Source organism: Pongo abelii, chromosome 15 (assembly GCF_028885655.2).
Source record: "Pongo abelii isolate AG06213 chromosome 15, NHGRI_mPonAbe1-v2.0_pri, whole genome shotgun sequence".
Lineage (NCBI taxonomy): Eukaryota > Metazoa > Chordata > Mammalia > Primates > Hominidae > Pongo > Pongo abelii.
In genome coordinates this window covers 95,775,317-95,801,884 of record NC_072000.2, presented here as the reverse complement: position 1 = coordinate 95,801,884, position 26,568 = coordinate 95,775,317, and the positions used below count along the sequence as shown (strand labels likewise).

The 26,568-nt window shown below is 47.0% G+C and overlaps 1 protein-coding gene across 4 annotated transcripts in view; it reads left to right on the top strand.

The window, feature by feature from the left end:
• Positions 1–16,486: 16,486 nt before the first annotated feature.
• CCDC88C (coiled-coil domain containing 88C) overlaps positions 16,487–26,568 on the top strand; it is a 145,568-nt gene continuing 135,486 nt past the window's right edge. For 2 of the 4 annotated variants that reach the window (XM_054530411.2, XM_054530414.2), the window contains exons 1-3: positions 16,487–16,719; positions 17,512–17,612; positions 25,613–25,721. In XM_054530411.2, coding sequence (XP_054386386.1) covers positions 16,660–16,719; positions 17,512–17,612; positions 25,613–25,721 — 270 coding nt within the window. In that variant the 5' untranslated portion in view covers positions 16,487–16,659. Of the gene's footprint in view, positions 16,720–17,511; positions 17,613–25,612; positions 25,722–26,568 lie in introns of those variants that run through there. The other 2 variants (XM_054530412.2, XM_054530413.2) reach the window with 2 other exon arrangements.

Sequence of the window (26,568 nt, the reverse complement as noted above, 5' to 3'; positions counted from 1 at the left end):
CTCTAAAGACATTAAAAGGACAATAAGGCAATGGTAGGAACAACTCTATGCCCATAAATTTGGATTTAGATAAAGGGGAGAAATTCCTGGAAAGACACAAGCTACCAAAGTGTTTTAGTCTGTTCTCACATTGCTATAAAGAACTACCCAAGACTGGGTAATTTATGAAGAAAAGAGGTCTAATTGACTCAGTTCTGCAGGCTGTACAAGAAGCATGGCTGGGAAGCCTCAGGAAACTTAAAATTGTGGCAGAAGGCAAAGGGGAATTAGGCACATCTTCACATGGTGGAGAAGGAGAGAGAGCAAAGGGGAAGGTGCCACACACTTTTAAACAATCAGATTTCACAAGAACTCACTCACTATCATGAGAACAGCAAGGGCGAAATCTGCCCCTGTGACACAAACACTTCCTACCGGATTCCTCCCCCAACACTGAGGATTACAATTCAACATGAGATTTAGGTAGGGACACAGAGCCAAACCATGTCATTCCACCCCAGAGCCCTCCCAAATCTCATGTCCTTCTCACATTTCAAAACACAATCATGCCTTTCAAACAGTCCATCAGTCTTAACTCATTCCATCAGTAACTCAAAAGTCCAAGTCCATAGTCTCATCTGAGACAAGGCAAGTCCCTTCTGCCTATGAGCCTGTAAAATCAAAAACAAGTTACTTCCAAGATACAATGGGTGTACCAACATTGGCTAAATGCTTCCATTTCAAATGGGATAAATTGGCCAAAACAAAGGGCCTACAGGCCCCATGCAAGTCTGAAACACAGCAGGGCAATCATTAGGTCTTAAAGCTCCAAAATAATCTTCTTTGACTCCATGTCTCACATCCAGGCCACACTGATGCAATGGGTGGGCTCCTAAGCCCTTGGGCAGCTCTGCCCCAGTGGCTGTGCAGAGTACAGCTACTGCATCTGCTTCCACAGGCTGGCATTGAGTGCCTGAAGCTTTTCAAGGTGCATGGTGCAAGCTGTCAGTGGATCTGCCATTCGGAGGTCTGGAGGGCAGTGGCCCTCTTCTCACAGCTCCACTAGACAGTGCCCCAGTGGGGACTCTGTGTGTGGGTTCCTACTCCACATTTCCCCTCTGCACTGCCCTAGTAAAGGTTCTACATGAGGGCTCTGCCCCTGTAACAGACTTCTGCCTGGACGTCCAGGTGTTTCCATACAACCTCTGAAACCTAGGCAGAGGCTCCCAAGCCTCAATTCTTGCCCTCTGTGCACCCTCAGGCTTAACACCATGTGGAAACCTTGGTGGTTTCCAGCTTGCACTCTCTGGAGCAGTGACCTGAGCCATATCTGGGGCCCTTTTAGCCACAGCTGAAGCTGGAGTGGCTGGGATGCAGGGCACCATGTCCTGAGTCTGCACAGAGCAGCAGGGCCCTCGGCCTGGCCCATGAAACCATTCTTCCCTCCTAGGCCTCCAGGCCTGTGATGGGAAGAGCTGCCATAAAGGTCTCTGAAATGGCTTTGAGGCATTTTCCCTATTGTCTTGGCTATTAACATTTGGCTCTTCTTTTCTTATGTGAATTTCTGCAGCTGGCTTGAATTCCTCCACAGAAAATAAGTTTTCTTTTCTATCACATGGTCAGGCTGCAAATTTTTCAAACTTCTCTGCTCTGCTTCCCCTTTTAAATATAAGTTTCAGTTTTAGACCATCTCTTTGCTCATGAATATAAGTATACACTGTTAGAAGCAGCCAGGCAGGGCCAGGTGCAGTGGCTCACGCCTGTAATTCCAGCACTTTGGGAGGCCAATGCAGGCAGATCATGAGATCAGGGGTTCGAGAGCAGTCTGGCCAACATAGTGAAACCTTGTCTCTACTAAAAATACAAAAAAATTAGCCAGGTGTGGTAGTGTGCACCTGTAATTCCAACTACTTGGGAGGTTATGGCAGGAGAATCATGTGAACCCGTGAGGCAGAGTTTGCAGTGAGCCGAGATCATGCCATTTTACTCCAGACCGGGCAATAGTGCGAGACTCTGTCTCAAAAAAAAAAAAAAGCAGCCAGGCCACATCTTGAAAGCTTTGCTGCTTAGATGTTTCTTCTGCCGGATACCCTAAATCATCTTTCTCAAGTTCAAAGTTCCACAGATACCTAGAGCAGGGGCACAATGCTCCATTCTATTTACTAAAGCATAGCAAGAGTGACCTTTACTCCAGTTCCCAATAAGCTCCTCATCTCCATCTAAGACCACCTCAGCCTGGACTTCATTTTCTATATCACTATCGGCATTTTGGTCACAACAATTTAATAAGTCTCTAGGAGGTTCCAAACTTTCTCTCATCATCCCTTTTCTTCTGAGCCCTCAAAAGTGTTCCAACCTCTGCTCATGACCCAACTTCAAAACTTCTTCCACATTTTCAGGTATCTTTATAGCAATGTCCCACTTCTCTGGTACCAATTTTCTTTTTCTTTTTTTTTTTTCCTGAGAAGGAGTCTCGCTCCGTTGCCCAGGCTGGAGTGCAGTGGCATGATCTTGGCTTACTGCAAGTCCCACCTCCTGGGTTCACACCATTCTCCTGTCTCAGCCTCCCGAGTAGCTGGGACTACAGGTGCCCGCCACCACACCTGGCTATTTTTTTTTTTTTTGTATTTTTAGTAGAGACGGGGTTTCACCATGTTAGCCAGGATGGTCTCGATCTCCTGACCTCATGATCCACCTGCCTTGGCCTCCCAAAGTGCTGGAATTACAGGCATGAGCCACCGCACCCGGCCCTCTGGTACCAATTTTCTGTATTAGTTCGTTCTCACGTTGCTACAAATAACTACCTGACTGGGTAATTTATGAAGAAAAGAGGTTTAATTGACTCACATTTCCACAGGCTGTATAAGAAGCACGGCTGGGGAGGCCTCAAGTAACTTACAACCATGGTGGTATGTGAAGCGGAGGCAGGCACATCTTCACACGGCGGAGCAGGACAGAGAGCAAAGGGGAAGGTGACACACACTTTTAAACAACAAGATCTTATGAGAACTCACTCACTATCATGAGAACAGCAAGGGGGAAGTCTGCCCCTGTGATCCAATTACCTCCCACTAGGCCCCTCCCCCAACACTGGGAATTACAATTCAACATGAGTTTTGGGTGGGGACACAGAGCCAAATCATATTATATAGCTTAAGAAAGATGAAATAACCTGGTTAGTTTGTATCTATTATAGAAATTGAATTTATAATTTAAAACCTTTTAGCAATAAAAACTACAGGTGCAGATATCTTCACTGGCAAATTCTACCAATTATTTAAGGAAAAATATCAAGTCTACACAAACTCTTTTAGGCTATAAAGAAGAAGAAACACTTCCCAATTCATTTGCTAAGGTCATCATTACCTGACACCAAGACCAAAAACATTACAGAAAAAGAAAACTAGAGGCCAATATCCCTCATAAATATAGATGTGAAAATTCTCAACGAATTACTAGAAAATTGAATCTAATTATACATGAAAAGAATAAATCGTCATGGCCAACTAAGGTTTATCCCAAGAATGTAAGGCTGGTTCAGCCTTTGAAAAGTCAATCAGTGTAATCCACCATATTGACAGGTATAAATATATAACAATACATTTTTGTAGCAAAAACAAAGTCAAAAGAAAAATGATAAACTGGCAGAAAATATGTGTGACATACATCACCAAGGGACAAAAATCCTAATTTATATGAAGAACTCTTTAAAATGTTGACAATGTCCAAAAATCCTACAGATAAATGGAAAAAAGATATTTGAACAGACAGTTCACAAATAGATTTTTTTTTTTTTTTTGAGACAGAGTTTCATTTGTCACTCAGGCTGCAGTGTAGTGGCATGATCTCAGCTCACTGCAACCTCCGCCTCCCAGGTTCAAGCAATTCTCCTGCCTCACCCTCCTGAGTACTGGGATTACAGGTGCCTGCCACCACATCCCACTAATTTTTGTGTTTTTAGTAGAGACACAGTTTTGCCATGTTGACCAGGCTGTTCTCAAACTGCTTACCTCAGATGATCTGCCCACATTGGCCTCCCAAAGTGCTGGGATTACAGGCATGAGCCACCACACCTGGCTGAGATATTAAAAGATGTACTAGAAACATGATGTTCAAGTTCACTTGCAATAAGAGAAAAGGCAAATTAAAACTACAATGAGACTCCATTTCTAATTGATCACATTGCAAAGATTCAAAAGTTTGACCGTCCCCTCTGGTGGTACAGTGGTGGGATAGAGAAACAAGCACTTTCACATATTGTTGGTGGTTCACTTAGGTCTTTTTTTTTTTGAGACAGAGTGTCACTCTGTTGCCCAGGCTGCAGTGCAGTAGCACGATCTTGGCTCACTGCAACCTCCACCTCCTGGGTTCAAGTGATTCTCCTGCCTCAGCCTCCTGAGTAGCTGGGATTATAGGCGTGGGCCACCATGCCTGGCTCATTTTTGTATTTTTAGTAGAGACGGGTATTCACTATATTGGTCAGGCTGGTCTCAAACTCCTGACCTCAAGTCATCCACCTGCCTTGGCCTCCCAAAGTGCTGGGATTACAGGTGTGAGCCACTGTGGCTGGCCTGGTCTTAACATTTAATCATAAAAAGGTGTTTTCAGAACCCCAGAGTTACAACACCCGTTCAAAGGCTGCATCGGGTCCTAAAAATGCTTTGTCCTGTTCTGCCTCAGTTACATGAGCAAAGATTATAGGAAACTTTTCAGTGACAAGGTCTCAAAGTCATTTCCCTGTTGATTTTTTAAAAATACCCTTAAACAAGTAAGCCATTGTTGAAAATGTGCTCACTCTTAGGTATTAAACAATAAATATTAGTCTTGCTTATTGACTGTTACACATGAAAACATGCTACAAGTTTAGAATTTGGAAACGAACCAGCAGAGTCTGGGGCTCAAAGAAATCTCCCTCTGCTTCCTCCTGCCAGCTATCCACTCTGTGTCACTTGGCTAGTCCTGTACATTTCAAACCTGTTTCTCTTCCATTACCCAGATACTTCTGGTGCCAGATGCTATTGAACACGGATATATTGTGATACGTCCTTTAATCCTGCACCTTTACAGTAAATCTATCTTTACCAAATTGAGGCTCCTGCTGGAGGCCAGCTGGCTGTGAAAGAGTGAATGAAAGCAATGCTTTCTTGAGCTCTGCTTCTTCAACTTAAAGGCGCCTAGGAATCAACTAGGGACCTTGTTCAAATGCAGATTCTTTTTTTTTCTTTTTGAGATGGACTCTCGCTCTGTTGCTCAGGCTGGAGTGCAGTGGCACAATCTTGGCTCACTCCCAAGTTCAAGCAATTCTCGTGCCTCAGCCTCCCAAGTAGCTGGGATGCCTGCCACCAAGCCTGGCTAATTTTATTTATTTATTTATTTATTTGTAGAGATGGGGTTTTACCATGTTGGCCAGACTGGTCTCAAACCCCTGACCTCAAATGATCTGCCTGCATTGGCCTCCCAAAGTGCTGGGATTACAGGCATGAGCCACTGCGCCCAGCCTCAAATGCAGATTCTGATTCAAGTAGGCCTTGGGAGGGTTCTGAGACTGCATTTTTACCAAGCTTGTGGCGGATCCACTGACTAGGCTTTGCCAAGCAAGGGGCCATGAAAGAAACTTGGGTAGGCTCCCCAAGGTTGGTGACACAACTCAGTCTTCCTACCCCATCCAAATTCCCCAAACCCTCCACATTCAATCACCAACCCTCCTCTCCACCTCCCCTGCTCTAGTTTGGACCCTGATCACCCTCACAGGAATTATTGCAAAACTCTCCTGATTTATCTCCTTGCCTTTTTTCCTCTTTAATCCTGTATTTGAGGTTGCACAGAGATCTTTCTAAGATGCAAACCTTGGCCAGGCATGGTGGCTCATGCCTGTAACCCCAGCACTTTGGGAGGCTGAGGTGGGTGGATCACCTGAGGCCAGGAGTTCGAGACCAGCCTGGCCAACATGGTACAACCCCTTCTAGTAAAAATACAAAAATTAGCCAGGTATGGTGACACACACCTGTAATCCCAGCTACTTGGGAGGCTGAGGCACGAGAATCACTTGAACCTGGGAGGTAGAGTATATTAGTCTGTTCTCACGCTGCTAATAAAGACATACCCAAGACTGGGTAATTTATACAGAAAAGAGGTTTAATTGACTTACAGTTCCACATGGTTGGGGAGGCCTCACAATCATGGAAGGTGAATGAGGAACAAAGTCACATCTTATATGGTGGCAGGCAAGAGAGCTTGTGCAGGGGAACTCCCATTTACAAAACCATCAGATCTCATGAGATTTATTCACTACTGTGAGAAGAGTATCGGGGGAACCAACCCCATGATTCAATTATCTCCACCTAGTCCTGCCCTTGACAAACATGGGAATTATTACAGTTCAAGGTGAGATTTGGGTGGGGACACAGAGCCAAACCATATCATTTTGCCCCGGCCCCTCCCAAATCTCATGTCTTCATATTTCAAAATTAATCATGCCTTCCCAACAGTCCTCCAAAGTCTTAACTCATTTTAGCATTAACCCAAAAGTCCAAGTCCAAAGTCTTATCTGAGACAAGGCAAGTTCCTTCTGTCTATGAGCCTGTAAAATCAAAAGCAAGTTAGTTACTTCCTAGATACGATGGGGGTACAGGCATTGGGTAGATACACCTGTTCCAAATGGGAGAAATTGGCCAAAATCAAGGCGCCATGCAAGTCCAAACTCCAGCAGGGCAGTCATTAAATCTTAAAGCTCCAAAATGATCTCCTTTGACTCCATGTCTCACATCCAGGTCACACTGATACAAGAGGTGGGTTTTTATGGTCTTAGGCAGCTCCACCCTGTGGCTTTGCAGGGTACAGCCCCACTCCTGGCTGCTTTCATTGGCTGGTGTTGAGTATATGTGGCTTTTCCAGGCCCACAGTCCAAGCTGTTGGTAGGTCGACCATTCTGTGATCTGGAGGACAGTGGCCCTCTTCTCACAGCTCCACTAGGTGGTGCCCTAGTGGGGACTCTGTGTGGGGACTCTGACCCCACGTTTCCCTTCCACACTGCACTAGCAGAGGTTCTTCATGAAGGCACCGCCTCTGCAGCACACCTCTACCTGGACATCCTGGCATTTCCATACATCCTCTGAAATCTAAGCAGAGGTTCCCAAACCTCAATTATTGACTCCTGTGCACCCACAGGCCTAATACCAGGTTGAAGCTGCCAAGGTTTGGGGCTTCACCCTCTGAAGCAATGGCTTGAGTTCTACATTGGCCCCTTTTAGCCACGGCTGGGATACAGGGCACTAAGTCTCCAGATTACACAAAGCAACGGGGCCCTGAATCTGGCCCAGGAAACCATGTTTTCCTCCTAGGCCTCCAGGCTTGTGATGGGAGGGGCTGCCATGAAGACCTCTGACATGTTCTGGAGACATTTTCTCCATTGCCTTAATGATTAACATTTGGCTCCTAGTTACTTACGCAAATTTCTGCAGTGGGTTGAATTTTCCCCTCAGAAAATGGGTTTTTCTTTTCTGTGGCATCATCAGGCTGCAAATTTTCCTAACTTTTATGCTCTGCTTCCCTTTTAAACAGAAGTTCCAATTCCAAACCATGTCTTTGTGAATACATAAAACTGAATTTTTTTTTTTCTGAGATGCTCACTTTTTTTAAATCTCACTTTTTTTTTTTTTTCCGAGACTGAGTCTCACCCAGGCTGGAGTGGCACAATCTCTGCTCACTGCAACCTCTGCCTCCCAGGTTCAAGCAATTCTTGTGCCTCAGCCTCCCACGTAGCTGGAATTACAGGTGCACACCACCTCACCTGGCTAATCTTTGTATTTTTAATAGAGACAGGATTTTGCTATGTTGGCCAGGCTGGTCTCGAATTCCTGACCTCAACTGATCACTTGGCCTCCCAAAGTGCTGAGATTACAGGTGTGAGCCACCACACCTAGCCAAGACTGAATGCTTTTAACGGCACTTAAATCACCTCTTGAATGCTTTGCTGCTTAGAAATTTCTTCTGAACAGATACCCTAAATCATCTCTCTCAAGTTCAAAGTTTCACAGATCTCTAGGGCAGGAGCAAAATGCTGCCAGTCTCTTAGTGCTAAAGTAACAAGAGTGACCTTTACTCCAGTTCCCAACAAGTTCCTCATCTGCGTCTGAGACCACCACAGCCTGGACCTTATTGTCCTTATCACTATCAGCATTTTGGTCAAAGCCATTCAGCAACTCTCTAGGAGTTCCAAACTTTCCCACATCTTCCTGTCTTCTGAGCCCTCCAACTCTCCAGGAAGTTCCAAACTTTCCCATATTTTCCTGTCTTCTTCTGAGATGTCCAAACTGTTCCAACCTCTATCTATTACCCAGTTCCAAAGTTGCTTCCAAATTTTTGAGTATCTTTACTGTAGCACCCCACTACCTGGTACCAATTTACTGTATTAGTCTGTTCTCACACTGCTAATAAAGACATACCCGAGACTGGGGAATTTATAAAGGAAAGAGGTTTAATGGACTCACAGTTCTACATGGCTGGGAGGTGGCACAATCGTGGCAGAAGGCAAGTGAGGAACAAAGCCACATCTCACATGGCAGGAGGCAAGAGAACTTGTGCGCAGGAACTCCCATTTATAAAACCATCAGATCTCGTGAGACTTCTTCACTACCATGAGAACTGTATGGGTGAAACCGCCTCCACGATTCAACTATCTCCACCTGGCCCCACCCTTGACATGTGGGGATTATTACAATTCAAGGTGATCATTTGGGCGGGGACACAAAGCCAAACCATACCATGGAGGTTGCAGTGAGCCAAGACTGCACCACTGCACTCCAGCCTGGGTGACAGAGTCTTTGTCTCAAAAAAAAAGAAAAAGAAAAGAAAGAAAGAAAAGCAAACCTAGTCAAGGCCCATTCCAGCTTTAGCCCTTTTGCTGGCTCCCACCTTTCCTTAAGATAAAGTCCAAACTCCTGGACTGGCCCATTGGCCCTCTCACAAGCTGGCCCCTGCCCACCTCCCCCATATCCCGGTAACATCACCTCCCTCTGTGTCTCGGCAATGTTGTGGTTCCCATATGCCTTTCCACACGGTGTGCCCTCTGCCTAGGATGTCCTTACTGTGAGTCCTAGTGAGGGAAAAGGAGCTAGGCTTGGCAGGACCAGGGGAAAGCAAAAAGAGAAAGCAGATAAGCTGTAAGTCAGTCTTTGTTTATGGTCCAGGACACACAGCCCTCCTTCACGAATAACTCATAATCTTCCTGCACCCAACTTATCAGCAGACCCTCGGCTAATAGAAAAATGCAAGTTAGCTCACTGCAACCTTGGCATTACCAGCACTGCACAAAGCTCTCTTCAGCACACAGTACAAGCAGCATACCGTAAAATCCCCAGCAAGCCTTCGTCTCTTTGCAGTCAGCTCTTCTCTTGCTGACCTGCCCATTGCTTCCTTGCAACAGGTTTTCCTAGTTTCTCTAATAAATCTGCCTTTCCTTACCTACAACTATCTTAGTAAAATTTTGTTATCACCCTCATAACAGCGGCCCCAGAAAATCGCCACGTGCAACATTTCCCAGCTATCTGCAGGACGAGCTTTTATTCAGCCTTAAGTACTCTGGCCAAATATCACATCCTCAGCGAAGCCTTTCACAATTCCCCAAAAGAAGTTAAGGTGTAAACACACTCTCCATTGTACTATTTCTGTACCTTATACATGCTTTCCAAGATGCTGTCCCTCCTATGCACGATCAAGCTCTTAAAGTCAAGGGTCACATCTAGTCTTCATTATGTTGTCACTGAAGACACAGTTCTGAGCTGACACATAGCTTTACAATACAGCTTATGTCTTCAGCGCCTGTGATCAGGAAGAGAGAGCATGGAACCATTCAGGATGCCTGGCTCTTAGTCCCAAATCTAAATTTGCTCAGCCAATTTAGGCAGATCACATTAATTAGACTCTCTTTTCCATTGAGATTTATGACAAATGACAGTATAAGTGAAAATGCTTTGAAAAATATCAAGTGCTATAAATGTAACAATTTAATAATTTCAACGATCAAAAAAGCCACTTTTCATTGAACACTTAGGCTATACCAGGCGCTTTACATAGATTGTTCCTCATTCTGACGGCATTCCTGGGAGGCAGGTAGCAGGAGCCACACTGTGTAGACAAGAAAACCTTTGCTAAGAGACATTAAGAATCTGTTTCAAGTCACACCGCTAGTAGATGGCACAGCCAGGACTCAAACCCATATCTCTGGTGACCCCAAATTTATGCATTTTCTAGAAAGGTTTCAGGCAAGGTTGTCTTATGACATAAAACTATATTGTATGGCCAGGCATGGTGGCTCACACCTGTAATCCCAGCACTTTGGGAGGCCAAGGCAGGTGTGTCAATTGAAGTCAGGAGTTCGAGACCAGCCTGGCCAACATGGTGAAACCCTGTCTCTACTAAAAATACAAAAATTAGCCGGGTGTGGTGGTGTATGCCTGTAGTCCCAGCTACTCAGACGGCTGAGGCAGAATTGCTTGAACCTGGAGTCTGAGGTTGCAGCAAGCTGAGATCACGCTAGAGCGAGACTCTGTCCTAAGAAAAAAAAAACAAAAAACTATATTGTATTATCCAGTTTCAGATGCATCTAGCATCATAATAAATGATTGAACTTTTATTATTTTTACTTGTCTGCACATAACTTCTAAAAATGCAAAAGGTTTAAATTTATCTGTGACTATTTCTTACTCCTTTTTTTTTTTTTTGAGACAGTGTCTTGCTGTGTTGCCCAGGCTGGAGTGCAATGGCATGATCATGGCTCACTGCAGCCTTGACGTCTTGAGCTCAAGTGATCCTCCCACCTCAGCCTCCCAAGTAGCTGGGACTACAGGTGCACACCACCACACCCAGCTAATTTTTAGATTTTTTGTAGAGATGGGGTCTCACTATATTTGCTCAGTCTGGTTTTGAACTGGGCTCAAGCAATCTCCTGCCTTGGCCTCCCAAAGTATTGGGATTACAAGCATGAGACACCACATCTGGCACTCTTACTATTTCTTGAGAGCAGGTTCATGTCTTGTTTAAAGTGCTTATCATAATGTTTAGCACTTAGCAGAAATTCTATAATGTTTATTTTTTAATTTTTAAATATTGTTAGTCTTTAGTTCCAACCATATGAAATTGCCATTTCTGTAGGCCCGAATTTGACAAATATCAGCAATTTCATAAGATTTAAGCTATATCTTTAAGAAAAAGTTAAAGGAAAAATAAATCAGTTGAAAATATGTTTACTTGAGCATCCTGGTTTCCAATATTACACGTATACTTTAGCATTTCCATGTTTTTTTTTTTTTTTTTTTTTTGAGATGAGGTCTCGCTCTGTTGCCCAGGCTGGAGTGCAATGGCGCGATCTCAGCTCACTGCAACCTCTGCCTCCTGGGTTCAAACAATTCTCCTGCCTCAGCCTCCCGAGTAGCTGGGACTACAGGTGTGTGCCACCACGCTTGGCTAATTTTTTTTGTATTTTTACTAGAAACGGAGTTTCAACGTGTTAGCCAAGATGGTCTTGAACTCCTGGCCTCGTGATCTGCCTGCCTTGGTCTCCCAAAGTGTTGGGATTACAGGCGTGAGACCACCACGCTCAGCTGCATTCCATGTTTTAGTGTATTGTTTCCTATTCTCTGAAAAAAAAATCTTTGAAATAGGTTGAAATTTTTCCCAAAATATCAGTCTCACATTAACAAGCAGCAGGTAGAAACACAGATACTCTCCTACGCTTTGCATCCCAAAGGACCCCAAATCCTTTATGTTTTTCCTGAATTTGACAATAATATTAATTCCCAATTTTTTTTTCTTTATTTTTAGATGGAGTCTCACTCTGTCACCCAGGCTGGAGTGCAGTGGCGCAATCTCAGTTCACTACAACCTCCGCCCCCAGGGTTCAAGCGATTCTCCTGCCTCAGCCTCCTGAGTAGATGGGATTACAGGTACACACCACCACACCTGGCTAAGTTTTGTATTTTTAGTAGAAATGAGGTTTCATCATGTTGGTCAGGCTGGTCTCGAACTCCTGACCTTGTGGTCTGCCCGCCTTGACCTCTCAAAGTGCTGGATTACAGGTGTGAGCCACCTCGCCCAGTCTAATTTCCAATATTTTAAGAATGTTCCAGCCCAGCATGGTGGCTCACACCTGTAATCCCAGCATTTTGGGAGGCCGAGGCAGGAGGATCACTTCAGATCAGGAGTTTGAGACCAGCCTGGGCAACATAGCAACCTCATCTCTATTAAGATTTAAAAAATTTAAAAAAAAATTATCCGGGCATGGTGGGGCTCACCTGTAGTCCCAGCTACTAAGAAGCCTGAGGCAGGAGGATCACTTGAGCCCAGGAGACTGAGGCTGCAGTGAGCTATGATTGCTCAGCCATTACACTTCTAGCCTGGGCAACAGAGCGAGAATCTGTCTCAAAAATAAATAAATAAATAAATAAATAAATAAAGTAAATAAAAGAATGTTCCAAAATGTCAGATCTGTGACAGAATATAAAACTATCATAGAATATAGTATTTTGTGGCCAGCCATGGTGGCTCACACCTGCAATCCCAGCGCTTTGGGAGGCCGAGGCGGGCAGATCACCTGAGGTCAGGAGTTTGAGAACAGCCTGGCCAACATGGCGAAACCTTGTCTCTACTAACAATACAAAAATTAGCTCAGCATGGTAGTGAGCTGAGGTAGCTTGACCCCTGGGAGACAGAAGTTGCAGTGAGCCAAGATTGCGCCACTGCACTCCAACCTGGGTGACAGAGCAAGACTCAGTCTCGAAAAGAAAAAAAAATAGCCATTCCCTCTCCCAACCCCAAATTGTAGGAACAATTTAAGCTACTGCTTCTATCAGGTGAAGTAGAAATGCCATTAGCTAACACTGCTGAGTCAGTATTTTCTGAGAGGGTAGAAAATTCCTTTATCAGAAGAACACAAAATACTGCTTCTATCCAGAAAGCAATGTATTAAGCAATAAATACATTTATATCCAGAGATTAACAAGGAAAAACTTAAAAATAAAGAGTTAAGGCTCAGATGGATGGAGTGAAAGCCAAAGGTGTTCTGGAAGGATGGAGGAAGGGCATTGGGACTCTCTGTGTAGTGGTCAGTGGAGGGTCTGTGTGTTTGCTCCTTGAAGCTTATGTCCCAGCCCAACGGAGACTTCGGGGAAGCGATTTTTATTAAAGCAAGGGTAGCAGAATGGGGCAGGAGACGAGGAAGAGAGTGATTATGTATCTCTATAAAGCTTTATGGCTTCCACAATCTTTTTACATGCATCACCTTGAGCTTTAATATTGTCAAGTCACATGGGGAAAATGGTCTTATCTTGATTTTGCAGATTAAGTGACTTCTAGGAGGAAACTTGTCCAGGCCACCCGGTCCTTTGAAGCCTTCCAACCTTGCTACACCTGGGGCACCATCCAGTTTGCCTGCCCCATTGCCTCCTAGGGAACAAGGGAGCTGAGTTAGTTCCTTTTAATCCCAGTGGCGTAGTCAAGCCAAGGCATGGTAGCAGATACGTCAATGATTATGAACCGACACAGCAGCTAACTGACCCCAAAGCAAACATTCCTGACATGGCTGTGGCCCAGGGCCTTGTCAATGTCCCCAGGGGAAAATTCCCTCGCCAGGATGGGAAAAGTCTCACAACTGTCAGAAGGAATTTGTTCACTGTATTTCTTAGTGTGAGAGAATAAGCTTACTCAATAAATGTTTTTTTTTTTTTTTTATACAGAGTCTTGCTCTGTCACCCAGGCTGGAGTACATTGGTGCAATAGCAGCTCCCTGAAACCTTCACCTCCTGGGTTCGAGTGATTCTCAGCCTCCAGAGTAGCTGGGATCACAGGTGTGCACCACCACACCCAGCTCATTTTTCTATTTTTTTTGGCCAGGCTGGTCTTAAACTCTTGGGCTGAAGTGATCCACCCACTTAGGCCTCCCAAAGTGCTGGGATTACAGGTGTGAGGCACTGCACCTGGCCTCAATAAATAACTTTAAAGATCCCCCATCCTTGTCTTTCCAAAAAAATTAGAAAAACAAATTTGGCCGCATCTGCATCCCTTACTTTTCAGAGGAGAGGCTTCCAAGCGAAGAGCGGTGTGTGTACACATACCTATTTTTGAACTAACTTACATTATGAGCAATTAAGGAATTTTTTTTAAATAAAAAATTCTTAGCTGGGCGCGATGGCTCACGCCTGTAATCCCAGCACTTTGGTAGGCCGAGGCAGGCGGATCACGAGGTCAGGAGATGGAGACCATCCTGGCTAACACGGTGAAACTCCGTCTCTACTAAAAAATACAAAAAATTAGCCGGGCGTGGTGGCGGGCGCCTGTAGTCCCAGCTACTCTGGAGGCTGAGGCAGGAGAATGGCGCGAATCCGGGAGGCGGAGCTTACAGTGAGCCGAGATCACGCCACTGCACTCCAGCCTGGGCAACAGAGCGAGGCTCTGTCTCAAAAAAAAAAAAAAGAAGAAAGAAAAGATTTTTATTTCAGATAAAATTAATATTTCCATAATTAGGATACACACATAATTAGCTAACACACATTCTTGAGTCCATTATTTAAGGTTTATTCTATAAACGACTTCCATGAATATTAGAGATCCTGAATGTCATCTGAATATTTGTCTACACACTTGTGGGTAGCTTCTTTTCTTTGTAGAAGTTCCAGTTTTTCTGAATTCTTCCTTTTCCTTCAGGTATTCCACTTTGCATTATTCATAAAAGGCTGGGTCATTATAGTGAGCTGTTAGACATTCTTTCAATGCAGAATTTTCTTTCCAGCATTTTACTATCATAAGGATTCCAGAGTTCTTGCAACATTTGGTAAAATCTTGAACTTGTCAGAAGACCTCTCTCTGGCCTTTTCTCTCATTATTTGAGGGATCAAAACATCTTTTCCGACACGTCTGAGATGCTGCTCCAAAAACCTGTAGTGTCTTCCCATTGTTTTTGGTATAAAAATCAAACTCCTTGAAATGGTTTACAGGACATTTCATGATTCACAACTGAAACTCCTCCACAGCGATGGCACACACTCCTCTTGGATCTCAAGTCTCCTTTCTTGTGGTCTTTGCTTAAACCACTGTTCTTCAAATTTCACAGAGCAACCATCAGAGTTGTTAAATTAATCCGCAGGGTCGAGTGCCATCGCGGCGGGCGGAGAAGCAATTAAGGAACTTTTCTAATGAACTTCTGGTGCACAACAAAACCATGTAGTCTCGAAATTTTAGTTCCTCTGCAGTCCCCCATTGTGTTTTATGCTACCCCGCCTTCCACAGTCTCTAGGGACCCCTAACCGCCCCCGTTGGCTCTCAGGCCATAATCTCACAACCCTCCCCAGCCCAACAGGGTCCGCCAGCGCTGGGCTGTAATACCACTCGCCACCAGCAGATGCCGCAGCCCCAACACTGCACAGAGCCAACTTTCAAAATTACCACCGAGCCTCTCGGCAGCCATTTAGTGCCTGCTGTATACTTGCCAAGCGCTACGCAGGGCGCTTCGGGTCAACCCTGTACCAGTTGGCCCAGCTGGGAAATGCGGCCATCGTTAGGGTTAAATTAGTAAAATGGTCTACAGTGCTTTGAACAATGACCGGCTGGTGGTGTGAAATTATTAGCAGGCCGAGACCAGCCTGGAGCCGACTCCTGCCTCGTGCCGTCCCGCACGGAGGTCCTGCCCCCGGGCTTGCCTTCCAGCCAGTTGGGGCCTTTGCCCTTTTTCCTGTCGCCTGCCACTAAGCTGCCGCTAGGAACCCCGGCTGGAATTTAGCTCGCCTCCGGCAAAGTGGTGGGGGCGGGCCGGGGTCGGGGAGGCCACATCACCTGCTTCCTGCAGGAACTTTTAGAAGGCAGGCAGCCCGGAACATGGCACGGTGGGGCACGGTAGGGCGCGAGGGGCCGCGCCCCTAAGGCCTAAACTCAACATAAAGTTTCTTCTTTGCCCTCCAGCCCGGCCCCAGGGTCGGGGCGCGTTTATCGCGCCGGGCACAACCGTGAGGAGTGGGGGTTTGCGGGGCCTCTTGACTGTACCTGGGGCTGCACCTGCCAGGAGTCCGGAAAGGCGCAGGGCCGAGCTCCCCAAGCCCAGAGCGGGCGGCGGCCTGCGGGCGACCTCGGAGGGCAGAGCAACCTCGGAGAGCAGGGCGTCCCACCTCCCGGCACGCACCAGTGCCCGCGCACCCCAGCTCGCACGTGGCCCTCGGGCCCCGGCTGCAGGCGCACGCGCGCAGGGATGCGCCACGTGCTGAGGCCCCACACGCGGGGAGGCTGCGCTCGGCGAGGGCGCGCGATCCCACGGGCGGGGAGCCAGGCCCCGCGACCCACCCGCCGCGGGCCACCAGTCCCCTCCCAGCGCCCCGCGTAGCCGCGTCCCGCGCCCGGGCTCCCGGGCTCCCGGGCTGGCACCGCGAGGCGGCGCGCCGGTCGCCCAGGGCCGCCGAGGGGCGGGGCCGCCCGCATTGTTCCTCCCCAAGCGGCGGGCCCTCCCCTTCCCCCAGACCCGGGCGGGGCGCGGGGCCGCCGAAGCTGCGGAACGTGGGCTCGCGCGCCCCGCCTTTGTCTCCCGGGCGCGAGCCGCCGCAGCCCCGCGCCCGCTGCTCGCTGCGGAGCCGTTTTGTGCCGCGGCGCGGGGGAACCGGGACGCGGGGCGGGGGGCGCGGAGCCGGCGGGCGCAGCCTCAGCATGGACGTGACAGTCTCGGAGCTCCTGGAGCTCTTCCTGCAGAGCCCGCTGGTGACCTGGGTGAGTGCGCCTGGCTCCCCGCCCCTTTGTTGGTGCACCGGCTCTTCTCTAGCCCGGCGAGGGGACGCCGCAGACCCGACCCAGCCGGGGCCCCGGGTGGCTCCGGGGCGCGAGGGACGCAGCAAGTGGCTCCCGGCCGGGGTTGGGGCCGCGTCCTGGAGTCCGGAGCTTTGTAACTCTGGAGCCGGCGCCCTCGTTGTGCGTCCGGCGCGGGACTCCGCCGCGCTTTCGGCCGGGCCAGGAGCCGGGCGGGTACACCTGTTCCCGCTGGGGCTCTAGGCTGGCGGCCTCGGGGCGGACCGGGTCCCAGTGGTCACTCCTGTCCCTGGGGTTTAGCCACTCCCGAAAAGGACCCCATTCTTCCCAACCAAGTATTTCATGTAGTTTTTCTGAATCCCTGAGACCAGCCGGTGGATGGCGGTGACGGGTGGGGAATGGGGGGCGCCGAATGGGAACGTGAACAGACTGGGGTGGGCGCACTGATTTACAATGTATTTGAGACGTGAGCCATTTATTGAAAAGTCCTTTTTATTTTTATTTTTTCCGCTCTGGAACGCGGGAGAAAAGTGGCGAGGAAGTTTTTCCTCCTGTCTCGTGTCTGTTGCCCGGCGCGGGGAGGGGAGAGAGGCCCTAGGAGAAGGCCGGGCTTGGTGCCTGCTGAAGGGTGGTGTGGGAGTGGGTGACCCCCTTGTGCTCACACTGACCCGGCCAGTCTCTGCCTGGGAGAGCTTTGGACCGTTTGTGCGCATGAGGTGACTTCCTGTCTTTCTCTCCTCGTCCCCCTCCCCGCAGGTGAAAACTTTTGGCCCGTTTGGAAGCGGCAACCAGGACAACCTGACTATGTACATGGATTTAGTGGACGGCATCTTTTTGAACCAAATCATGCTGCAAATGTAAGTTACCTTCTTCTCGGAGGAAGGAAAGAATGGTGCGTTAGAAAGTTTGAGAGTAGAAATGGAGTGGAAGGTTGCATGGCGGGGTGTGTGTGGGGTGGGGGGTAGTTCTCTGAAGGTGGAGACGCTGGTATCTCAGTATTAACATGCCTGTTGGACATTCGTAGGTGTTTGAAGAACTCCAGGACAGTGAGTCGGGCAGTTGGTTTGATGAAGGAAATTTGGAATTGAATGACTGTCATTTACGTGGTGTAGATAGTGCAATTGACTTCAAACTCAAGGACTTAATTGTGGTTTGAGCAGTGAAATGAAAAAGTCCCGTTTTGGAGGGCAGGGAACATGTAACGGAGAGTGTCTGGTTACAGGAAGTGTCGGGGTGGGCCCAGGCATCCGAGGGTTACTGTAAAGTTTCATTTTAGATGAGGTTGCCTGTGTTTCTGAGCTCCTTTACATTTCATCTTCCTTTTTCAGTTGCCCCAGAGCGAGTGCAATTGATTAAGTCCCACTGTATGGACTGAGTTTAAAGTCACAGTGTTAAGAGGGGCCCAGGGAGTCAGAGGCCGTGGTGCTGTTTGTTTGGAAGCATGCAGCCTGAACAGGGTCTTGGTAGAAGTTACTCTTGCCAGCGAGTACATCTGACCACATCCTTTCCTGTTGCTGAGCTCTGCACGGCCTGATTGACAGCTTGCCACAATGTAGGTGTTGGCTTCTACCTTTGCATTCTGTTTTTAACTCAGAAACTGCAGGGAACATTGGAACTGAGTGTCGGGATGATTCACAGGCACTTGAAGCAAAATAAAACATCCTAATGTTCTCTGTGGATCAGCCTCGTGTGCGCGCCTATTCACCTACGACTGAGCAAGTTGTCATACTGGAGCATAAATCTATTAGCTAATGAGAGATCAGCTTCGTTTGTGGCTCACAAAGGCAGAGGAGCAGTTTGCTTTGGCATATCCGGAAAGTGGCTTATATAGATTGCCTTAAACAGCCTGTTTAGAAAAAAGTAATTCAAGAACCTTGCTCTTTTTTTTTTTTTTTTTTTTTTTTTGGAGACGGAGTTTCCCTCTTGTTGCCCAGGCTGGAGTGCAATGGTGTGATCTTAGCTCACCACAACCTCCGCCTCCCGGGTTCAAGCGATTCTCCTACCTCAGCCTCCCTAGTAGCTGGGATTGCAGGCATGTGCCACCACGCCCAGCTAATTTTGTATTTTTAGTAGAGATGGGGTTTCTCCATGTTAGGCTGGTCTCGAACTCCCAACCTCAGGTGATCCGCCCACCTTGGCCTCCCAAAGTGCTGGGATTACAGGCATGAGCCACTGTGGTGCCCGGCCTCCTTTTATTTTAATAAGTCGTTTGATGTCATGCTGTTTAATGGTTTTTGCTTTTTTTTTTTGAAGGTTCACAGCTGTGGGTGTAGGGAAAAAAGTCACTACCAATCTTACCAATCTTCAGTGTCTGATTAGATTCAAAAACAGAAATTTGTTGCCAGCTTTGACAGCACTTCTTAGATAACTTTGTTGAAACTGAGTTTTCTGGGAGCTGTCTGGTGGCATATTCGAGTTCTGGCCACTCTCCCCTTATTCTGTTAGACCCTGAAAATTACTGGATTCCATTGGCGCAATGACCGGTGAAACTTCAACCTGTCCTTACCCAAGCCCAAGACTGTTTAATTAAAAAAACCAGCAGTATCCCCAGCCTTTTCATTCAGCTCCTACACCCAGGCAGAGGGGGGAACAAAAGCACTGGGACTGTTTCTCTTTCTTCCCTGACCTTTGGAATTCCTGAAGCGTTTCCCACTTGCTTGTAAATCAGGAAAGCCTGTTGGACCGTTCCTTTGAGAAACGCCAGCTCATCACTTGTTCTCATTTGGCCCGTGGCTAAATTCGGCTGGGGTGGTGGGGAGTGGGAGGGCTTCTCCCCTTCCCTGGGCAATTTTAGATGTTCTGTCTGTGGTATGCCAAGGTAATCATTCCAGAAGTGGGAACTGGTAAATTGTGGCTCTTAAGACTTCAAGAAGTGCTTCTGGGTCCCTCTGGATGGGTTGGGCACAGAGGAAGGGAGTGTGGGGAGGCTGAATGGCTGGCTTTCCAGAATGAGGAAAGAGAAGAGAGAGTGGGTGGGCATGATTTCCTGCATGGGTGATCAGAATCACCCAGTTCCAGGTGATAGAAGTCAGAATAGTATTTTTGCATCTGGAAGTGGTGAGGATTGACTGGAAAGGACCCGGGGGACCTTTTCAGGGTAGTTGAAATGTCCTGCAGAGTGGCTGGAGTATGTTTCATTTTCCAAAACTCCTCAAATTATAACTTTATGCATTTCATGCTATGTAGAATTACCTCAACTAAACAATGAACCGTGGCCCGTATCGGACAGCCTGCATAGCCAGCTGGGATTCAAACCCTTGGCCTCCCTCTTACCAGCAGTGTGACACTGGGCACGTCGCTCAGTGCCTTAGTTTCCTCATTTGTAAAATGGGGCGTAAAGTACCTTCCTTAAGAGATGGTTGTGAGGACAGAATGAAACTGTGTGTTCACATTTAGCTGTTTGCCTATGTAGGTGCCATCTTAATCCAGAAAGGATTTGAGGCACCAAGTAAAAGTTCTTTTTTTTCTGGGCTACCTTTTCCCCCACATTCTTCGATCCTTGGATTACCCCACAGTACTCAGCCCTTAGCCCTCTACCAATGAGGTCTAGGGCAACATTGGACCCTGGGACCCAAGTCCTAGCCCCCCATTTAGACTGTACTGCACGTAAGCCTCTGTTTTCACTCCTACCAAATGGCAACATGTCACTAGCCCGCAGGTAAGGGGTAAGGCTGTTCTGCCTCATCTCCCATGCCAGTAGCTCCTAGACTGTGCTATTTGCCTGTTTTGATTCCTTCACCCCAAGTTCGTAGGACCTGAGGAAATCGCGTTGCGCAGTACTGCTAACAGAGCTCAGATAAGAGGCTGTTACCTAACACCTGGGAGCCTTGTGGAGGTTCGCCGGGGGTCACGTGACTGCACCTGGCCATTGTCTCCGGCAACCGGAGAAGGCTGTTAGTAGTCTCTTGGCCCTGGTCTCCTTGTGACATCAGCACCTGGAAGCCGGGAAGCCCCACAGGTTCAGCTTTCTGGGGAGGCCCAGGGCTAGGAGAATTCATGAATGAAACTGAGGCTTTGAGTGGCCTGGATGGAGAGGCCTGGGAATGCCTGCTCAATAGCTCCTCTGTCAACATGGTGTCTCGGGTACCTACTAGCACCCAAGAGAAAACAAAGTTTGCTCTGGTTAACTTTGGACACGTTTTTCATTCTCTTGTAGGAAAATTATTTAAGAGCCTTAACCCTAGCATCAGACAGACAAGTTCAAATCCCCACTCTGCCACTTCCTAGTGTTATTATGTTGGGCAAATGACTGAAACTCTCTAAGCCTTGATTTCCTGATCTGTAATAAGGGGATGGTATTTTACCAATTTGGGGGAGGTTTAAATAAAACTGTATATAGAAAAAGCCTAACATACGTCTATCATTGTGCAGATGAGGCCCAGATCTGAGTTTGTGTGTGTACATACGTACGTGTACCCATGCCTTTAGTGCTGTACATCTGTACTTGTGAGAGTAAACCATCCGGTTTGACGCAGTGGCTGAAGTTGGAACTTGGTACTAGGGCTGAGAGCTCGTGCCCTTTAAGTTCAACCGTATTTGTTCAGGCTCCTTTGTGACCCCTGGTGCTAGCTGCAAAATTCAGGATACTGTGTTAATTATTCATAGGTTAGAAACATCCTCAGGGAAATAGAGTTTCTTTACCTCCCAAAAAGCATTTGAAGGATAACTTTTCCCCCAGTGCACTTGAAGGAGAGTTTATGTTTCCCTTTTGCAGATGTAGAAGCTTAGGATAAAAAGGGAACTTTTACTTGTTGGTTGAATGAATTTGTATTGGCGCAAAAATCTTGGGAAAAAACAATTTTTACCTGTGAACTTCAGTAATTTCCATCTTTTGGCTGCAGTATATGACACATGGGGGCTTTGAGTCCTTAAAAATTACACAAACAGGCTGGGCGCGGTGGCTCATGACTGTAAGCCCAGCACTTTGGGAGGCCGAGGTGGGCGGATCACGAGATCAGGAGGTCAAAACCATCCTGGCTAACGCGGTGAAACCCCGTCTCTACTAAAAATACAAAAAAATTAGCCGGGCGTGGTGGCGGGCGCCTGTAGTCCCAGCTACTGAGGAGGCTGAGGCAGGAGAATGGCGTGAACCCGGGAGGCGGAGCTTGCAGTGAGCCAAGATTGTGCCACTGCACTCCAGCCTGGGCGACAGAGCAAGACTCCATCTCAAAAAAAAAAAAAAATACGCAAACAATTTATGTTCATCCTAGGAGGATAGGAACATAGACAGATGAGCAAAATAAAAACTTGCCTGGGATTTTACCATGTGGAGGTAGCAATGTCAATATTCTAGTGCCTTCTGAATGTTATCTGTGATATATATTAATATGTGTCCTTAATGTATTAATATTTTTTTACAAATATGGACTCTTGCTATTGTTTTTTAGCATGGGTCCATATTTGTATAAAAATGCATTAAACATGTATAAAAACATTTAACATGTTTTTTAACCTGTGATAAATGAGGGACATCACTCTGTGTCAATACATAGTTTCTTGATTTAGCTTTAAATTTAGGAAGTTTTTGGAATATGACCAAAAGTTGGGGGCTGGCTTTCCCAAAGGAGGGGGGCAAGGTTACTGTAAGCCTAAATTATAACTCTCTTTAAAAGTCTAGCAAGAATTGGTTTCCTTTCTTCTTCTTCTTTTTTTTTTTTTTTTTTGAGACGGAGTCTCACTCTGTTGCACAGGCTGGAGTGTAGTGGCTTGATCTCAGCTCACTGCAACCTCTGCCTCCCAGGTTCAGGTGATTCTCCTGCCTCAGCCTCCCGATTAGCTAGGATTACAGGCTCATGCCACCATGTCTGGCTAATTTTTGTATTTTTAGTAGAGACAGGGTTTCACCATGTTGGCCAGGCTGGTCTCGAACTCCTGACCTCAAGTGATCCTCTCACTTCGGCCTCCCAAAGTGCTGGGGTTACAGGCATGAGCCACTGTGCTTGGCCAGTTTCTTTTTTTCTAGTTGGAAGTTTTTATGAAAAGGAATCCCTGGGGGCCCACACCTTAGACTTGGAACTTTTGGAACTCTCCAAGTTCCGACCAGCTACCATGTTTGTGTCCTGTCCTCTGAGATCCTGATACTAGAGTGTCGGCCTTTTATGTTTTAAGACTATCATGTAAAGATGATTGTTGTTCTGAATGACAACTTTTGGGGAAGTGCAGTTGTTTAACAGTTATAATAACATCTTCCTGTGGTACAGAAGCAAGTACAGTCCAAGTTTGCTAACGCAGATGTGGGCTTCATGGAACCATATAGCCTTTGAAGGCTGGGAGGATCCTGTAGCCATTTTGCAGATGAGCACACTGAAGCCTAGTGAACTTTGGCTAGGCTTGGGACCTGGACTAGAACCCATGTCTCCTGACTCCCATTTCCTACAGCATAGAAAGGTCGGAGTTACAGGGGTGCTGGGCAAAGTGGAGATTGAGATGTGCCTTCCTTAACTGTAGTTGAGGCTTTGTTTTGATTAGTGTCCTGATAGCCTCTCTACCCAGAGAGGCTTAGTTAAAGGAGGGAGTCCTAATAATCACGGTAAGTAGCTTAATTACTCATACAGTAAATGTCAGGGTTCTTTTAGAGTGTTGTTGCAGTGAGCTATTTCTTGCAAGAACTAGGGAGAACAATAGCAGGGATGGTCAGAGGCTTCTATGCTGTGATGTGAGGGGACTCCCAGGTTCCCGACCCTGAGTGTATGCTGTGCTTTTGCACGTGCTGGAGATGTCCACGATGTATACTGAGGCTTTCGGCTCCTGGCCACTCCTGGGGTGGTCCCGTCTGACTTCAATGAAAGATGGGACTACAATGACAAAGATGAAAGAAAGAAGAAACAAAAAACAAAACAGAAAAAGCGCTGCATGTTCTCTGAGTTCTGCTATTTTAAGAAGTGCATTTGTCACTGTGAAATTGATTTTCATCTTTTAAGGTATCTGCAGTAAAGGGAGGAGAATTGTACCTTTAAGTTAAATTACTTTATGCTGCTGGGAACACTTCTGTAGCTAAAAATGCCTTTGCAGTTTAAATTCTGAATGCCTCTTCTTTTCCTGAATTAATTTCCACAGAACTCTTAACCTTTATTTTCTCAGTTATGCACGACTCCAAGAGAAACATGTAACATGTAAATGACTTGGCCACACTCCATCACTGTACTTCCAGAAACATTTGAAACGATTTCGATTTGTAGGGTTTTTTTTTTTCTTTGTCAATTTTCTACTAATTATTGGCTTTGAATGAGCCAGATGGCATTGAGATTGATTTCCTTAACTCCCCACGCTAACCCCCAAGAGGCTTAGCACCTTCATCACGGGGTCTGGATGACAGAAGAAACTGTGAAGACAGGCCCTCCTTTGAATTAGCCATCCTTTGCGGTGTCTTGGGACTGTCAGATGGAAGGGAGGCCTTTGTTATGAAAAGCAGCGCACAGTCTGTGGAAGGGTGGAAGCGAACTCAGTAATGCTGAGTGCTCTCGTCTAATGGGGAACGTTTTCTGACACTGAGCATTTTGAGAAATGTCCTGTATATAGATGAGGGAGGGACATGATACATCACTTGATGTAGATTTCTAGTTTCATCACAACCAGACCTGACTTTTGACTGAGGTTGGAAAATAAATGACACTTTGGGGATTTCCCACATGAATTAATTGTGTCTCTTAGCATTTCTTACAGGGTGCATTGTACACCATAGAGTGTCATAGATTGATTATGCCAGTTTCTCAGGATTTTTGTCCCTGGAATTTGTAAATCACAGGGAGGACCAGCCCAAGACCAATTCGCATGACAGAGGGAGACCTGTGTTTAATGGAACATTATGATTTTATTGGCGTATTAAGTCAGAAAATGTACCATTTTGGCCTGGCACAGTGGCTCACACCTGTAATCCCAGCACTTTGGGAGGCCGAGGCGGGTGGATCACTTGAGGTCAAGAGTTCGAGACCAGCCTGGCGAACATGGTGAAACCCTGTCTTTACTAAAAATACAAAAATTAGCCGGGCATGGTGGCACGCACCTATAATCCCAGCTACTTGGGAGGCTGAGGTGGGAGAATCGCTTGAACCCAGGAGGCAAAGGTTGCAGTGAGCTGAGATTGCGCCACTGCACTCCAGCCTGGGCGAAAGAGCAAGACGCCGTCTCAAAAACAACAACAACAAAAAATACCATTTTAGGCTGGGCACAGTGGCTCACACCTGTCATCCCAGTGTTTTGGGAGTCTGAGGCAGGAGGATGGCTTGAGGAGTTCGAGACCAGCCTGGGCAACATAGTGAGACCCTGTCTCTATAAAAAATAAAAAAAAATTAGCTGGGCCTGTAGTCCTAGCTGCCTGGGAGGCTGAGACAGGAAGATCCCTTGAGCTTAGGAGTTCGAGGCTGTAGTGATCTGTGATGGTACCACTGCACGCCAGACTGGGTGACAAGAGTGAGACCTGTCTCTATTTAAAAAAAAAAAAACTACCATTTTTCTCCTTCTTTCTTGATATTTCACATATTTTTCTTTGTTCAGCTTTTAATTCTTCTAATCTTGAAATATATTTGGCTGGGTTAGTTTTATACAATATAACATTTGGGGTCTGCACTGATATGTGGTTGTTTTTTGTGGGTGCTAGGAATGGTGGGAATGGAAACAGCACTGACTGAGGGCCTGCAGTGAGCCAGGTGCTCGGGTCAAGGAGCAGAAAGGCTATGTGGCCCACCTGAGGTCCTGGCTTAGCAGTGGCAGGATTGGGATTTGACTTGAACCACAATTGCTGCAGCACAGCCTCATGGTCACCTAGGGACTGGAGGACAAGATGCTGGGTCGTGGCTGGGAAAGGAAGTGTGGCAGCTGCTGGGAGATGCAATTTCTGTTCTCGTGTTTCTTCCCCTAGAGATCCCAGGCCCACAAATCAACGCATCAATAAGCACGTCAACAATGATGTGAACCTTCGCATTCAGAATTTGACCATCTTGGTGAGAAACATTAAGACCTACTACCAGGTAAGGGCGGTTTTGCTGTCGGGAATTCTGATGTGTGTCCATCAGTATCGTCACTGTCACGGTTTTCCCACAGGAGGCCGGGAGGAAACGGTGCTTACGTTTAGGCCTCTACTTGTTGACAGTTGGTCTGCTTTCATGTGAACCCTTTGTTGGGGCATGTGTGAGGATGAGATGGTGCATTGATTTCCTTTGTTCAGTGAATGTTCTTTGAGCTGTGTGTAGCATTGTGCTGTATACTGTGAAGGTCCCAGAGAGGAGCCTCAGTTTGCAGCCTCTGCCCCGAGAATGCAGTTGAGTGGGGACTGGCTGGAATGGGCTTCCCGAAAGTGACCCTGATGTGGTTGTCCCCAGTCCCTGGCTCAGTGGCTCTTTATACAGGAGCCATTCAAGGGTTGAGGGAGAGGAGGAACCACTGGAGGGTTATGAAGATGAGACCAAGAACGTAATTAGCCCACCTCTAGCTGCAAGCAGGAGCACTGGGCTTAGGGAGTGTCTGTCTTTCAAGTGTTTACCGCATTTGCCATGTGTGGTCAATGGGACAGTCAAGCCAGCCTGATGGGAACTTGCTCTTTAATATCCCAGGCTGGGCGTGGTGACTCACGCCTGTAATCCCAGCACTTTGGGAGGTCGAGGTGGGCGGATCACGAGGTCAAGAGATCAAGACCATCCTGGCCAACGCGATGAAACCCCACCTCTACTAAAAATACAAAAATTAGCTGGGCGTGGTGCACGCCTGTAGTCCCAGCTACTCAGGAGGCTGAGGCAGGAGAATCGCTTGAACCTGGAAGGTGGAGGTTGCAGTGAGCCAAGGTCATGCCACTGTACTCCAGCCTGGTGACAGAGCACG